The sequence below is a fragment of the Pithys albifrons genome, chromosome 1, assembly GCF_047495875.1.
Source record: "Pithys albifrons albifrons isolate INPA30051 chromosome 1, PitAlb_v1, whole genome shotgun sequence".
Taxonomy (NCBI): Eukaryota; Metazoa; Chordata; class Aves; order Passeriformes; family Thamnophilidae; genus Pithys; species Pithys albifrons.
This window is the reverse complement of record NC_092458.1, coordinates 88,068,749-88,082,708: the sequence shown is the minus strand read 5'-3', so window position 1 is coordinate 88,082,708 and position 13,960 is coordinate 88,068,749. Positions and strand designations below refer to the sequence as shown.

The 13,960-nt window shown below is 42.4% G+C and overlaps 1 protein-coding gene across 2 annotated transcripts; it reads left to right on the top strand.

Annotated features, from left to right (window-relative positions):
- The first annotated feature begins 2,622 nt into the window (after positions 1-2,622).
- HAO2 (hydroxyacid oxidase 2) lies at positions 2,623-12,852 on the top strand. 2 transcript variants are annotated; one of them, XM_071559528.1, is made up of 8 exons: positions 2,623-2,730; positions 4,267-4,419; positions 5,176-5,327; positions 6,109-6,392; positions 6,747-6,962; positions 8,721-8,879; positions 10,562-10,631; positions 12,555-12,852. In XM_071559528.1, exons 2-8 carry the CDS (start codon positions 4,289-4,291, stop codon positions 12,608-12,610), a joined length of 1,068 nt encoding a protein of 355 aa, XP_071415629.1. In that variant the 5' UTR covers positions 2,623-2,730; positions 4,267-4,288; the 3' UTR covers positions 12,611-12,852. The 2 variants fall into 2 exon arrangements, with proteins under 2 accessions (XP_071415629.1, XP_071415637.1); XM_071559536.1 differs by lacking the exon at positions 12,555-12,852 and adding an exon at positions 10,789-11,300.
- The last annotated feature ends 1,108 nt before the right edge of the window (positions 12,853-13,960 follow it).

The window sequence follows — 13,960 nt, the reverse complement described above, 5'->3', positions numbered from 1 at the left end:
GGGAAAAACTTTCTGGCATGACTGACATGCAAGGAGAAAGAATTTTCCTTCCAAACATGAGGCATATGCCCAAGAAAGACATCTGATAAGGAGAAACAGTGGTGACTGTATGCAAACTGTTATGCGATCTGAATTATTTACATAGCTTAGAGCTCACCAGATTCTTCACTGAAGTGTTTCAAAGTCCCAGACTGAACCGACCACTAGTGAATACATCAGTGAGAGAGATGTCAGTTTGACCCACAGTGATTTGCCATCTGTGAAAAGCAAACAAATACAACCAACTGGAGTAACGAGCATCGTGACTGTAATAGGAACTGGAGCACAGATTTACAGAGGATCTTTATGTTTGGACTCACGAGCCTTTGACTATGTTAGCATTGAAAAGTAAGCAGCTGCAAAACCTCAGCTATGCAGATCTGTGCAAAAACTGAGCTTTGGCTGTTGACTGCTTGACATTGTACCTGCAAGCCTGGACCAGATGTGCAATTATTCCTATATTATTTTCCTCAGTTTTCGAAAGGAGACAGCAAGGCTTCCAGTGAAGGTTTTAGAGAGTCTTTATTGTACTCCAATGAAAAGGCTCCAGAACTTTAAAACTTGACCACTTCTTTTGGGTATATACAGAGGCTATAATAAAAGTTACTATCCCTGTGATTTCCTTAGAATTTAACAGCCTCACAGCTAAATCACAGGAGTATTACTGGTATCAGAGAATATACTACTTTTGCAAAAAAAAGTCATTGCTACTTTGAATTGAGTCCACTGCCAAGGAAGAAAATATATCTAGATGCAAAGTACAGCCTCTTAAAAGCCGCAGCACAAATGTAGAGATTTTTCCCCTTTCCCGATCCAAAATACAGTAGTCACAGACTACTTTTAATTCATGTAAAATTATGATAATCATGAAACCATAAACTTTATGGTTTGGTGAGTTGCCTGCAATGTGCATCCCTAAAACAGGGGAGTCCTTAGATCAGCATAACAAGAAATATGACAGAGGACCCTGCAGACAGCTTGTAGGCTGAAACAAAGATCAGGCCAGACCAGATGTAGCTACATTTATTGCTGTGCTGTGCAGCAGAAAATGTTAAGAATAAAACACAGAGAATGAAGACTCCCAAACATATTAGCAGGCACTCTTATGATGTGATCATAGTGGTTTTAAGGCCAACAAGTGGTCTTGAAGGCCAGCAAGTACTGGGGATTTTTTGTTGCTTTGAACAACATAGATTCAAATATATGACCCAAACCTGACATCTAGCGGAGAAAGAATGAGGGCACGATTTTCCTTCCTTTCTCAGGGCTGCTCTAAGTATGCACAGATAGAGAGAGAACTTTGCTCTTCTCTTCAAAAGTGACCCAGAGGACATTTACTGCACAGCTCTTCTGGAGCAGAAAAGCAAACCAAGATGCTCATGGGTACTGTAGCTAAGTGTGCACACCTTGCCTTGTTTGTGACGCCTGTATCCTTAGCTATCTGTGTCAGGAGGTAACCTCACAGTGCTGTCACCAGATAATGCACTCTGAAGGCTAAGCTTTAAGAAGTTTCAGAACATGATGGTAGAGATGACCATGCATGGTTGAGTTTGGGCAGGTTCTTGTGAATGCATCTGACAAAAGAATAGGCGTTCACTACAGCTGCACAGATGGTGTCAGTGACCTACAATTTCTGCTGTTGGGAACTTTCAGTCTGCAGCCCTGGACCAAACCAGCCAGCTGAACACCAGGTCCTGAAGTTGCAGCTCTGCTCAGCTTCCATCTCCTTCCCAGTGCATTGGCTCACTCACTGTCTCAGCTGGGCTACTTGGACTGGGAGAACAATACTGGTAAAACTTTAGGAATGTTTTAACAAGTTTCTTCTTCACTCTCTGCACTTGTTATCATAATATCTCAATTTTGAGTTAGTAAAAATCAAAGCTTCAAGATCTGATAAGTGCATGGAAATGTTGAAAGCATGAACCCTAAAGGCTAAAAAAAGCAAAAGACAAATAAAACTGTCTAGTGTTAATTTTTCATATCTTGTAAATTTAAGATCTGTTGGCACCTCTGTCCTGGTTTGTAATTCTAAACAGGGCAGGTGGAGGTAGGCACAGAGAAGTCTCAGCAGCTCCAAGCACAAGACAAGGAGGATTGGCAGTCCTCTTGGAAGATTACTGACTGGGGGGCCAAGGACGCCCAGGGGGAGAGAAACTGGATCATGAAAGCACTCCACTAAAAATGGCAGAAGGCAAAGAGTATTTCAGATGTTCATATACTGTAGGAAGCAAAAAATATCTCTTCCACACATGCTGCTGAAGACTCCAGGCTCTGTAGCTGTGGGTTGTAACAATTCTCACTGTCTGTGGATCATCATTTTGGTAGGGTCTGCAGCACATGAAGCAGCAAGTTACCAACAGTTTAGAGGCTCAGTAAAACCCCTGCAATACTGCACAGCCATCAGCCACTGCCAAAGAGCTCAGCTCCAGGGCTCTGTCCCAAGCAACCACACTGCTGACAAGGTGATGCATGTTTTTAGAAGGAACTTTTAATCACCTGATAGCAAAACAAAGTTAGTGTTATACAAACAGTACAAAGTTTACCACAGGATTGAGCTTTAATCTCTGGTGGTTGCTTATTGACTCTAGAAAAAACAGAAGCTACTCAGTGAAAAGACCTTTTCTAAATCTTGTTTGCAGTCCACCTTGAGAGAGAAGCTCTCACCTTCTACAGCTCCCCCCGAAACCCTACGTAAGTCTGAACTGAGCTCTGAGATGGGAGACAGGGCTGGGCCTGGGATGTTTAAAATTCCTATATATTCTGCCATGAGAGGACTTGGTTTGTCTTATTGTGCTTTTGAGTTAGAAAAGCAGAAGTTGTAATACATTGTTTAAAGTATGTCACAGTGTATATATGAGGACTTGTGCTATCAGCAGTGCTTGATGTCTTGAAGGCATACAGAGCAGGCTTAGGGTGCTTAACCACTGGCTGCCTAGTGCCTGTCAGATGAGACAAAACAAATCACATTTCTTCTTCATCTCCCAATGAGTCCCTCATCTTGGGCTCTTTAGTAGCATAGAATTGTAAGACCTAATTTTCAAAGGTAAACACAGGTATGTCAGTCAGTGAGACATATCCATGCCTGCAGTTTGACAGGTTGTTTCTGTGTACACAACCTATGTGTTTATCTGTGCCAGAAGTGTACAACACTGGACACATGGGACTGATGATGGTGCAGCTTGCTAGACTGTGGTGGGAGGCTAATCCTGAAAACTAGGAAATTTACTTCTTCCTGTACATTTTTTAGAAAATCAGATTGAGCCACAGCTGTTTTAAAACTTCATGTTTTCATATATCTTGCTAAATGGTTATTTTAATCAGAGCTGCGGAAGGAATTGCAACAAACAATTTAGCAAATTGACTTTGTCTGTGTTTTGTATATGTTTTTCCTCACACAAAGGCATGGTTTGCTAAAACATTAATTTGCATAGCTTTTAGTTCTGGCTACTTCAAAAGTATGTATGTGCAGGCATTTGCTGGGCAGCATTTACATGGGTTTGATTAGACATCTGGGTAACACAACATCACTTCTCTTCCCTGAAAGAAGTTCTTAGAAGCATGTTTCATTTCGTGGCATTTGTTTTTTGCCAGTGTTTTCTCATGGTTTGTCCAAATTCTGTATACTCTTTTTATAGTATATGTCAGTGCTCTAGCATGTAATGCAAACACCCAGAAGATATTTGTTACAGAAGATAAATGGAGATCTGTAGAAAATTCTTTGTTTCTTTCCACAGTGTTGCTGTTCCACTTGCAGTCAGAGCCTGGACATAGTTTTACAATGTGTTCATGCTGAAGCAGGTTAGATGTAGAGTCTGTACTTACTTGTTTCCAGATTTCATAATCTTGAATTCCATCACTGTGTTCCATAACTAATTATTCAGTCAGGGAGCCGTCCTTAGGGGTAATCTAGCATATGATGTTCTGGGACAAACTTTGAGGAGAATGAGTGGAACAAATAACCCAGCTGGTTTTAAGATGGAACTTATGACAGAATTACACAACTAAAAGAGCAGAGGACCTAAAATGTCCTATTCAGGCTGTGGTTTAAAACAGGAAAAAGAGAGACACGGAGATGCAAGCTTCTTAAGGCTGCATCTGCAAGATTTCCTCATATTAGGGGAGAAGATGCATTCATAGCCTGTTGCATAAAGTGGCATTAGAACTCTTAGAACAGAGAATGAAAGTTCAGGGCTCTAATTTCTGCTCCATGTTATTCTTTTCTTCAAGGTTGCCAGAGCCTCCCTCAGCAATGGCTATGGTGTGTCTCTCAGACTTTGAAGCCTATGCTAAAACGTATTTACCCAAGCTTGCTTGGGATTATTTTGCTGCTGGAGCAGATGATTGTAAAACACGAGATGAAAACATACTCGCATATAAAAGGTAATGTGAGGAGGAAATGAGGGGTGTTTTACTGGCAGCTTTTAAACTACATTTTTGTGCTAGTGTTTGGACTTCACAAGCAAAGACACCTAACACTTTGCCCTTTCAAGATGATCCCTGAGCAAAATGCACTTACCTGAATGATATACACTGCATGCTCTGATGCCAGCCTGAGTATGACATGGGTTGTATGAGGCATAAGGGATGCTGAGGGTACAGGCAAGTGGAAGAGTAGGGTATGGTAGGGTAGGCTAAGGTAGGGTAGGGTAGGGTAGGGTATGTATGGCACAACAGGAAAGGGGATGAGTAGCTGTAATAGAATGAGATGCAACAGGGAGCTCTTGGTGAACAGCAGGAAGCCTTTGAGTAAGGAGGATGGGATTGGGGAACATTCTGCAGAGTGTGAGGGCAGGCACACTGTACAGTGAGAACAGACACAAATGGTGGAGCGGAAGGCACCGACCTGGGACTGGACTGCAAGTAGAAGGAACCAGAGGGCTGGACAAGGGGAGAAACGGGAGGTGGGAAATGCAGAAATTATGTAGTGTGGCCAGTTAGCATATTTAATGAAAAGTGAAAGTGGCTGAACTCCTGGCTAAAGTGAACGGAAAGGACAAAGAGCCTTTGTTATATGCTGCTCTATTTATTGACTCAGACTCTTGCTTTGTAATTGGTAAATGAAGACCTGGTTTCCATGAAACTTCAGAAAACTCACTGAAGATCTACTATGCTGAAGGGGGTTTTATTGCCTTACAGAATTCATTTCCGGCCACGTGTGCTGCGGGATGTATCCGTGATGGACATTAGGACTAAGATCCAGGGGACTGAAATCAGCTTTCCTGTAGGAATTGCCCCCACTGGCTTCCACCAGCTAGCATGGCCTGATGGAGAGAAAAGCACGGCCAGAGGTACTCTTCTGGTCTGCTGGCATGTTGCAAAAAGGGGTTGGTGGGAAAGCCTCAAGAAGCTGTTAGGATGGCTTAAAGTGTGACTGAGCAAAATTTGCAGGCTTGAAGGGGCAAACTCCTTTCCCACTTTCTGACAACTTGCCTGGGAAGCTGTATAGACATTGCTCTACTTCTCCAGCTGCCACCATTACAAGATCAGCACTGCAGAATCTGCTGCAAAATTAAGGCAGGGGGAGTGGACACATTTGGACTCACACCAGAAACCACACAAGGTTCTCGGTCCTGGGGGCTCTTGATAGGTCATGAAAGTGGTGGATGGGTTTAAGACTGTGAATTCCTTATTACTGGTTAAGAAAGGTCTCCCTTAAAGAAAAAGATACCCCCTTCACAAATCCTGTGGTGGGTTTGGAGAGCCAATGCCTAGAAATGTCTTTTTTCTTCTGTGAGTTTCTGTGTTCATTGAGTGGAACTGACAGTACATTCCTGTGAGGACTCAGTCACAAAGATAAAATTCATGCTTTTTGAAAAAGATAGTTGGAAAATTGAAGCACAGCTTGGAAAATGACCTCTCTCTTCCCTGCTTTTTTAACCATGATCCTACACTAGTGCATGGTAAATGCAGCTATTTTTAGTCCAGGGGGCATAGTTGCACTGTGCTTTGTGGGATCTACGTGAAACAGGAGTTCAGGTGCTCTGCAACCAGTACAAAATTTTGCATCTGATGTCTGGCAAGACCGTTCAAATGACTTTGTTTCTGATTCTTTTTCAATACGTCCTGGAGCGGCCAAAGCCATGAACACCTGTTACATTGCCAGCACATACTCCACCTGCACGCTGGAGGAGATCTCCATGGCCGCCCCCGGTGGCCTCCGGTGGTTCCAGCTCTACATCCACCGCAATAGGGCAGCTTCCCAGAAACTGGTCCAAAGGGCGGAGGCCTTGAGTTTCCAGGCCCTCGTCCTCACCGCAGATCTGCCCTACACGGGCAAAAGACGTGACGATATCCGCAATGGGTTCCACCTTCCTCCCCACATGAAACTGAAGAACTTGGAACGAGACTTTGAGGTTTGTAAAATGAGCCTGTCCTTTCATTTCCTGCACTGGCATGTACCACATGAGACAAAAACCACTGGGTAACTGATGCTTGGGCATCTTCTGTACCCGGGACGTATCTTCTCCATCTCTGGTTCTGCAGCATTGTGGCTTGACCTTCTGCCAACCTGGGTTCTGTCTTCAAAATCCCCATCCAGCTGCCATAGAGACACTGATCTCCACCCCCACTGTAATTATTCTCCTTCAGAGACATGTGTTTTCTGGAGCTGATGAACATGTCTGCTAGCAAGTTTAATTACTAGGGCATGGAAAGACTTCAAGGGACCTACAGCTTAGATGAGCTTTCCTTTTGTTCTATGGCTGTAGGGAGATGACCGTTCTGAGTACGGACTGCCGCCCAACAGCATAGATCCTTCTGTCACCTGGAATGATATCTACTGGCTGCAGAGCCTGACCCACCTGCCCATCATCATCAAAGGCATCTTGACGAAAGAAGATGCAGAGTTGGCAGTGAGACATGGAGTTCAGGGAATTATTGTGTCCAACCATGGTGGAAGGCAACTGGATGAAGGACCTGCCACTGTAAGTGAAAAAATGGATGTCCCATGACTGTTTACAGTCTGCACACGTGTGTTAACCTGGGTATCTTTATGTTCAGCTTTGTGTGTACACTGCTGGTGGACTGTGTTTGTTCAGTGGTAGATGCACTTTAGCTTTAAGCGGGTATGGGTTAGCCACTGAAGTATTTTCTCAGCTTCTTTAGAGGGTTCTGTACGCATCAGAGATCTCACGGAACTGCAGATAAACCAGTGGCCTAAGTCGGAAAAAGGTTTCTGCCTATGCCTCCATTAGCTGGTGCAGTGCACACAGACTCTTTGCGCACTGCAGCAAAAGGAAAACGAAGCTCTGGAACCAAAAATATACAAATGAGAGCATAATGTATTCTCATTGTTCACATCTGTCAAAACATGCAAAACAATGCAGCTAGATTTAGTGAGAGGTCTGCGTGCGTATTTACAGACTCAAGTCTAAATGGGAATTTATTGACTTTCATGAGCCAGAAAAAGGATAACTTATCTGGAAAGACATTCCCCTGCTTTTTAATCTGTACAAAGAAATCAAGCATTGTTTGGACATTTGTGTATTTCACTGGTTTAATTTGGCTTCTCTCAGTTTTTCCAATTGTTCTTATTTTACAGTTCTGCATTGCATAGTATCTTAGAAACTTTCTTTTATCTGTTTTCCTTTGTAAAACAAAAATAGGTACCAGGGAATTTTCTTCTATTCTGCATCAAGCCTGATAATAACAAATTAAAAAAATCAGTACTGTAAATGCTGAGTGCATAATAACAGAAATGGCATCCACTTTAAATTGTTCTTCTACCTTAGAATTTCGTTTACATACACAGACAAGGCATTAGATACCTAGTTCGGCTCTGCTATTCTTCTGGTACCAAGTCTGGCAGCAGAAGCTCTTGTCCCTGCTCTTGCTGAGCTACTCCTAGAAAATTTCAGCTTGAAAGTTTTCAGTCTGAAATCCTGAAAAACGTAGTGGATTAATTAGAAAAATCTACTTAGTATTCTTAGTTATAGCTACTCTACTTTAAAAAACAGAACAGGGCAAAGCAAACAAAATTAAAAGAAGGCAAAAGGAAGACTGCAGAAAGGAACCATTTGGGTTTGCTAATAGTTAATTAGGTCTAGTGCAATGTCCTGCTCCTGGTTGTGCTGCCTTTGGGACCAGAGCCAGCACCTCTGTGCGGTGCTGCCCTGCACTAGCAACTGGAATCCTGGTCTGTGCTGGACTCTAGAGAAAAGGGGAATCAGGAGAGTTAACCTGGAGGAAATTATATGTTGACTGTACTACAAAGCAAACAAAATCCTTCACAAATGCTTTGGGGACTTTTTGAGGAGGCACTTGACAGGCAGTCCCCAGGATTAGGTTGAAATGTTAAGTTTAGGCAGTTTGGATAGTAGAAATTTGACATCAGCCTTTTTTTACAAACGTTTTTGCCATTCATGATTGTCTCAATGAAAATATTTAAAATCTTTCATAATGCAAGTGAGTATTATACTTTTTCACTGATCAGAAAAGCTAGCAAAGACTATCAGTTTAGGCAAAGCGCTGGAAAATGGCATTAACTGTCTGGCAAACAGAACAGGGAGCTGCACTTTATTCTGCAGCTTTTGGTACTGAGCTATTTGTGATGCATCGTCACGTTTCATTTTGAGAAGGTATGTTCTTAAAGCATTGCATCCCTGTCTATCTCTTTGGAATATATACTCTTCCTCTTGGAATTAAGAGCTGAACCCAAGGTGACACTGGCTGCTTCTTTGCAGATTGATGCCCTGGTTGAGGTTGTGGAGGCAGTACGAGGCAGAGTCGAAGTTTATTTAGATGGTGGAATACGAAAAGGAAGTGACGTATTAAAAGCCCTGGCACTGGGAGCAAAATGTGTCTTTATTGGAAGACCCGCTCTCTGGGGTCTGGCTTACAAGGTGAGTAAGGAGCTTTGAGTTCATATCCCTGCTTCTCATACTCTTCAACACTGTTATTGAAGTCATAGAGGGAGTTTTCACCAGTGAAGAATCTCTTTTTGTTGTTGTTTTTTTTTAATGAATTTTAAGTGGAATCACCCAAATTGACTGAAAATCTGACATTTTCTGTGATTTTAAGATTCCACTGAATTTCATGATTTCCTATATGATTTTGGAGCTAATAACATTCTTTTGTGGGAATTGATTTCTTGTTGTTGCAATTCAGTGCTAAAATACTGTAGGACTTGGGACCATCTGTGCTTTTGAAAATCAGGGATGGGCTTATTTGCCAGAAAGATGAGTCTGAAAAATGTATCTGCTGTCAGCAACCTTGGGAACACTATATGGTTTTGATACAACGGTTTCATGACAGTGTTATGAATTCTTCAGAAATACGTATAGAACTCCACCCCACTGATGTCTGAAACATTTTGGACAAGGCTGAGCACAACAACCATGTCCTGTAGGTTCCTGAACTTGCCACTGCTATCTCAGTTCCAGCTTTGCTGCTTCTTAACTACTGGAATATTTCTACAATCCAGAGTAATAAAATAGTCCTCTGATACAGAAAGTTAACATAATACAGATAAAATTAAATTGTTATCATACCAGTTGTTTGCTTTGCTAAATTTTCGCTTTTTAGACTCTTGGTTGGAGCTTCCAAACTTCTCTAGCAGAAAAAAATTGTTTATTTTTATGGTCTAGAAACATTTCCTATCTTTTGAATTAGACTCTTGTCCAGTGGTTGATTGTTGTAGACTCCTGTATCTAGGCTTTATCATGAAATCACCTGAAACTTCTGAGAAAACTGGAAGAGTTGTCAGTACTGTTTCTTTTGCCAGTAAACATTAAAAAAGGGCCTAACATGGAAAAGGTGCTTCTGTGAGTTGCCTGCATTTTTTCCACAATGCAAACAGCATGGAAATGGGATTTTGGGGGTTTAACTTTGATTTGGTATTATATTCCTAAAGATGAGTAAATCAGAGTATTCCTAAAGATGTGTCTCAGTGCATTACTCTAGCACACAAGAGAGGAAGAGTATGAACATACACTAGCATTGTCTGCACCCTAAACATTCTTTATTACAAGAAATAAAAAGAAAATATAAGAGAAAAAAAGAAAAGAAATGGTTCAGTACTTTAGAGGAAGCTCAAAATCTTATATACAGTTTATTGGATTTTGAGCCTCTTGATGTGACTTACACAGAGAAAAACACACAATATATTATTTTTAAAGATTCAGTCCAGTATTTGAGTAAACTAAATTTTTTAAAGCATAGCATATATAAAACTTTCATTGCTTCATTAAAATCTGTCAGTGTTGTAAGGCTTGACATTTTAAATAACAAGCCCGTTGGCGGAAGAAAACTAAAAGCTAAGAAAAAAAACAGCTAGAAAATGTCAGAAGTGAAAAACAGCTTTGTTTTCTTTCCACGTTCAGATGTATCACAAAAGGAAAAGCACCTAAATTAATCTGTGATGAACTGAGCACATCCATCATATTATTTTAATCATTCATCTATATGAGAGACTGGAATTGGCATGATCTTAAGGGACTGTCCCAGCTCTCACAGCACAAGCATGCTGCAGCATCACTCTGTGCCAGTGCTTCTTTTCCCCTGACTGCTTTCTCTGCTGGAACAGGGGGAAGAAGGCCTCCAGGATGTTTTGAGAATTCTGCAGGATGAGTTTCGTTTGTCAATGGCCTTGGCTGGTAAGTATTTTACAGGTTGTTTGCAACGGATGATACAGAGGTTTCTTCATGCAAGCCACCTGAAATCAGAAGTTTGAAGGATGAGTCACAAAAAGAGAATCCACCTGAGCTGTGCTGATTCTAGTTGCTATGCTTAAGGTGATTCTTTGCTTTCTAGAAAACCACCTGGCATTTCAGGTGTCACAGCAATGAAGCTTGCATGGAGGAAGGAGGTTAAAGAAGCTTTGTGACCCAGCTAAAGAGAAGCAAAACTGCTAAGTACAGCTGAACAAAACTTGGAATTTCTGTTCTGTTGGGAATGGCAGCATAAGTTTTTCAGTATTCAATGTAGTGTTTATCAGGGTAAAATGCAACCAATTTTTTTCTGCATGCAACATTTATTAAAAATGGATGCAGGATTTTTCTGTGCATATGTGCATGGAGTATATAACCTGTTAATGCGGGTTCAAAGCTCTGCATTCCACATGCCATAAAAGCCTTTGTGTCTCCTCCAAGCATTTACTTTTTTTCCTCACTCTCATTTCTCACTATTGCTCCCAACAGTAGATGCCATGTCTGACCCCCTCGCCAAACAGCAGATTTACAGAGCCCAGTACAAACTCCAGTTTCACACATGAACAGGAGGGTGATTGGGCCCTGGAACAGGGTTCCCAGGGAAGTGGCCTCAGCACCAAGCCTGCCAGAGTGCAAGAAGCATTTGGACAATGGTCTCAGGCACATGGGGCGATTCATGGGGCTCTCCTGTGCAAGACCAGGAGATGTGCTTTGATGATCACAGTGGGTTCCTCCCAGCTCAGGATATTCTATGATACTAAGCAGGACATGCAGATCCGGTGCAGAAGTATTCAGACATCAGCAAAGGATCTTATTAAAGATTTTCATGCTCTAGCAACCATGAACTCAAGTGGACAGTAATGATGACTGGGAGACTGGAACTGAAATCCCATTGGGCATTTCTCAACAGGCTGGGTTTATAGGTTACTTTTTTAACTAGTAAAGATTCCTACAAGATGGTTTGTTGTTTGGGTTTTGTTTTTTTTTTAATTTTGGTTTGTTTGGGTTTTTGATTTTTTGGGTTTTTTTCCCAGTGGGCTGTTATACTTCTTTACATGCAAAAGGGCACTGAATTCAGCAAGAGTAACAGCTTGGGATCTTTTTGGTGGAGCAGGAAATTTCAGAATCATAAAATCTTTTAGGTTGGAAAAGATCTTTAAGACCATCAAGTACAACTCCTAACCCACCACTGCCAACTCTGCCAAGAAACCATGTCCCTAAGCACCACATTTCCATGTCTTTAAAATACCTCCAGAGATGGTGACAACAACTTTCCTGGACAGCCTCTTCCAATGCTTGATAACCCTTTCTGTGATGATATTTTTCCTAATATCCAATCTAAATCTCTCCTGAACACAGGATTTGAGGTGTGGCCTCACCAGTGTCCAGTACAAGGGGATGATCACTGCCCAGATACTGCTGGCCACACTGTTTCTGACACAGGCCAGGATGCCACTGGCCTTCTTAGCCACCTGGGCACATGCTGGCTCATGTCCAGCCAGCTGTCGACCAGCACCCCTGTTCCACCCATGTCTGACCAGATGAAACGGCAGTGCAAATCTCCACCTCCAGTCATTTGGCACACAGCGATTCCTGTATCTTTTCTGTGTACCTTTTTTCTGCTGGCTGGATTAAATAGCACCCTGCTCCACTTGTTATAAAATATATTTTTTTCATGTTTCTAACTCTTCCTGTGTGGGAAGTCCAGTACCTAACCTCAAGGCTGAAAAAGCCATTGAGGAGTAGTCCTGCTGTAGTGCCAACCTATCCCAACCTGGCTTACACAAGACAAGACTGTAATTTAGGGAGAGGGGCTTACAAGCTTCATCTGCAAACCTTTCTCTCTCACTGATGTTTCATGTATTTCAGGCTGTGCCAGCGTCTCAGAGATTGGCCGACACCTGGTTCAGTTCTCCAAGTTGTGAACTTCCTCCTGCAATGCCCACAAAACACAGGCAGCTCAAGCTGAGGTCCTAAAACTGAAAGGCCCCTGAAAACAGAAGAAGAAGGTGCAATAAGTATCTAATAAGGCCTTCAGGAAACTTCTGAAGAGATTAGGAAAGTCTCCATGTTAGCAAAGGTTGTGCTCTGCTTTTGTTGAGACCAATGAATTCCTTAACATTTTGGGTAATTGTTATTTGCTTAAATACATTTTCTTTAAACTGGCTGTTCCATGGCATTACCTGTGTTGGACCTTACTCCAGAATTCTGTTACACTGGACAGCCAGACTGTGTGCCTTGCTTTTTGCACTTGGTTTTCCTACCTAGTCTGACTGCAACTCAATTTACACACTTTTCCTGCTCTGGCACAGTAAGTCTTGTGGCTGATATCTTCCATAGCTTGGCTTTTTCCCGGGTGTATTCGTAACAGACACAGAAACAAGATGCATCAGCTAACAGGCACACCAGCTACCCTTTGAAGGAGGGGTCAGGTCTTGCCCACTGCTATTAAATGCAGAGCAATGAAATCCCTAGTAACCAAAGTAGCACCCTTTGCTCCCTGCTGAGAGAGCCTCTTCCTTCACTACCTAGTTAATTTGTAAGGCAAACTCATCTAAAAAGCAGTCAGGACATGTTTGCTCTCAGAGGACAGCCCAGGTTTGTGGCAGTGGGTACATAACCCCCCTGGTCTCTGCCCACGGGTAAGGGCAGCCAGCACAGCCTAACAGAGTAGGCTGGAGCTGCTGGCACCACCCCAGCACTGTGTGGCCTTTGCTCCCTGAGGATGGCTCAGAGACAGTGTCACACCTGCTGCCAGCATAAACACTTGGTCTCCAAGGTAACAGAAATGTGTGCTCATCCCTTCCCTGTCTAAGTTTCTTCCTGAGCCATGAGTGTTGCCTCCCCATGAGGAAGCCAATGGCCCTTGGCTGTGTCAGAGCTGCTTTCTGTCTGCCCAGAGTGGATGGGAAGGAGGCCTGCTGCTTCCCAGAGCAGAGGGAGCTACTGGGAAATGGAGATGAGGGAGAGTGGGGGCACATAGGGTCTTACAGCCAGGGCAGAAATCTACTGACACTCTATTATTTGGAGCTGGTGTCCCTCAGGGTTTGCCTGTGTCAATAGGTTGCAGCATGAGTATTTATCCTGAATTTTTCTCCCTAGGAGGAGTTTAACATCAATTGTTTCTTAATATTTATATAATGCTGTCCAAGTAAAGGTGTAAAAAGAATTATCTATTTAAAATGGCTAAATTTTTAGGTGCATATTTGGTTTTTGTTATGTGTGGCATGTAAATCCGTGGGGAATTGGGCCAGTGTAACTGGAAACAAGCTGAA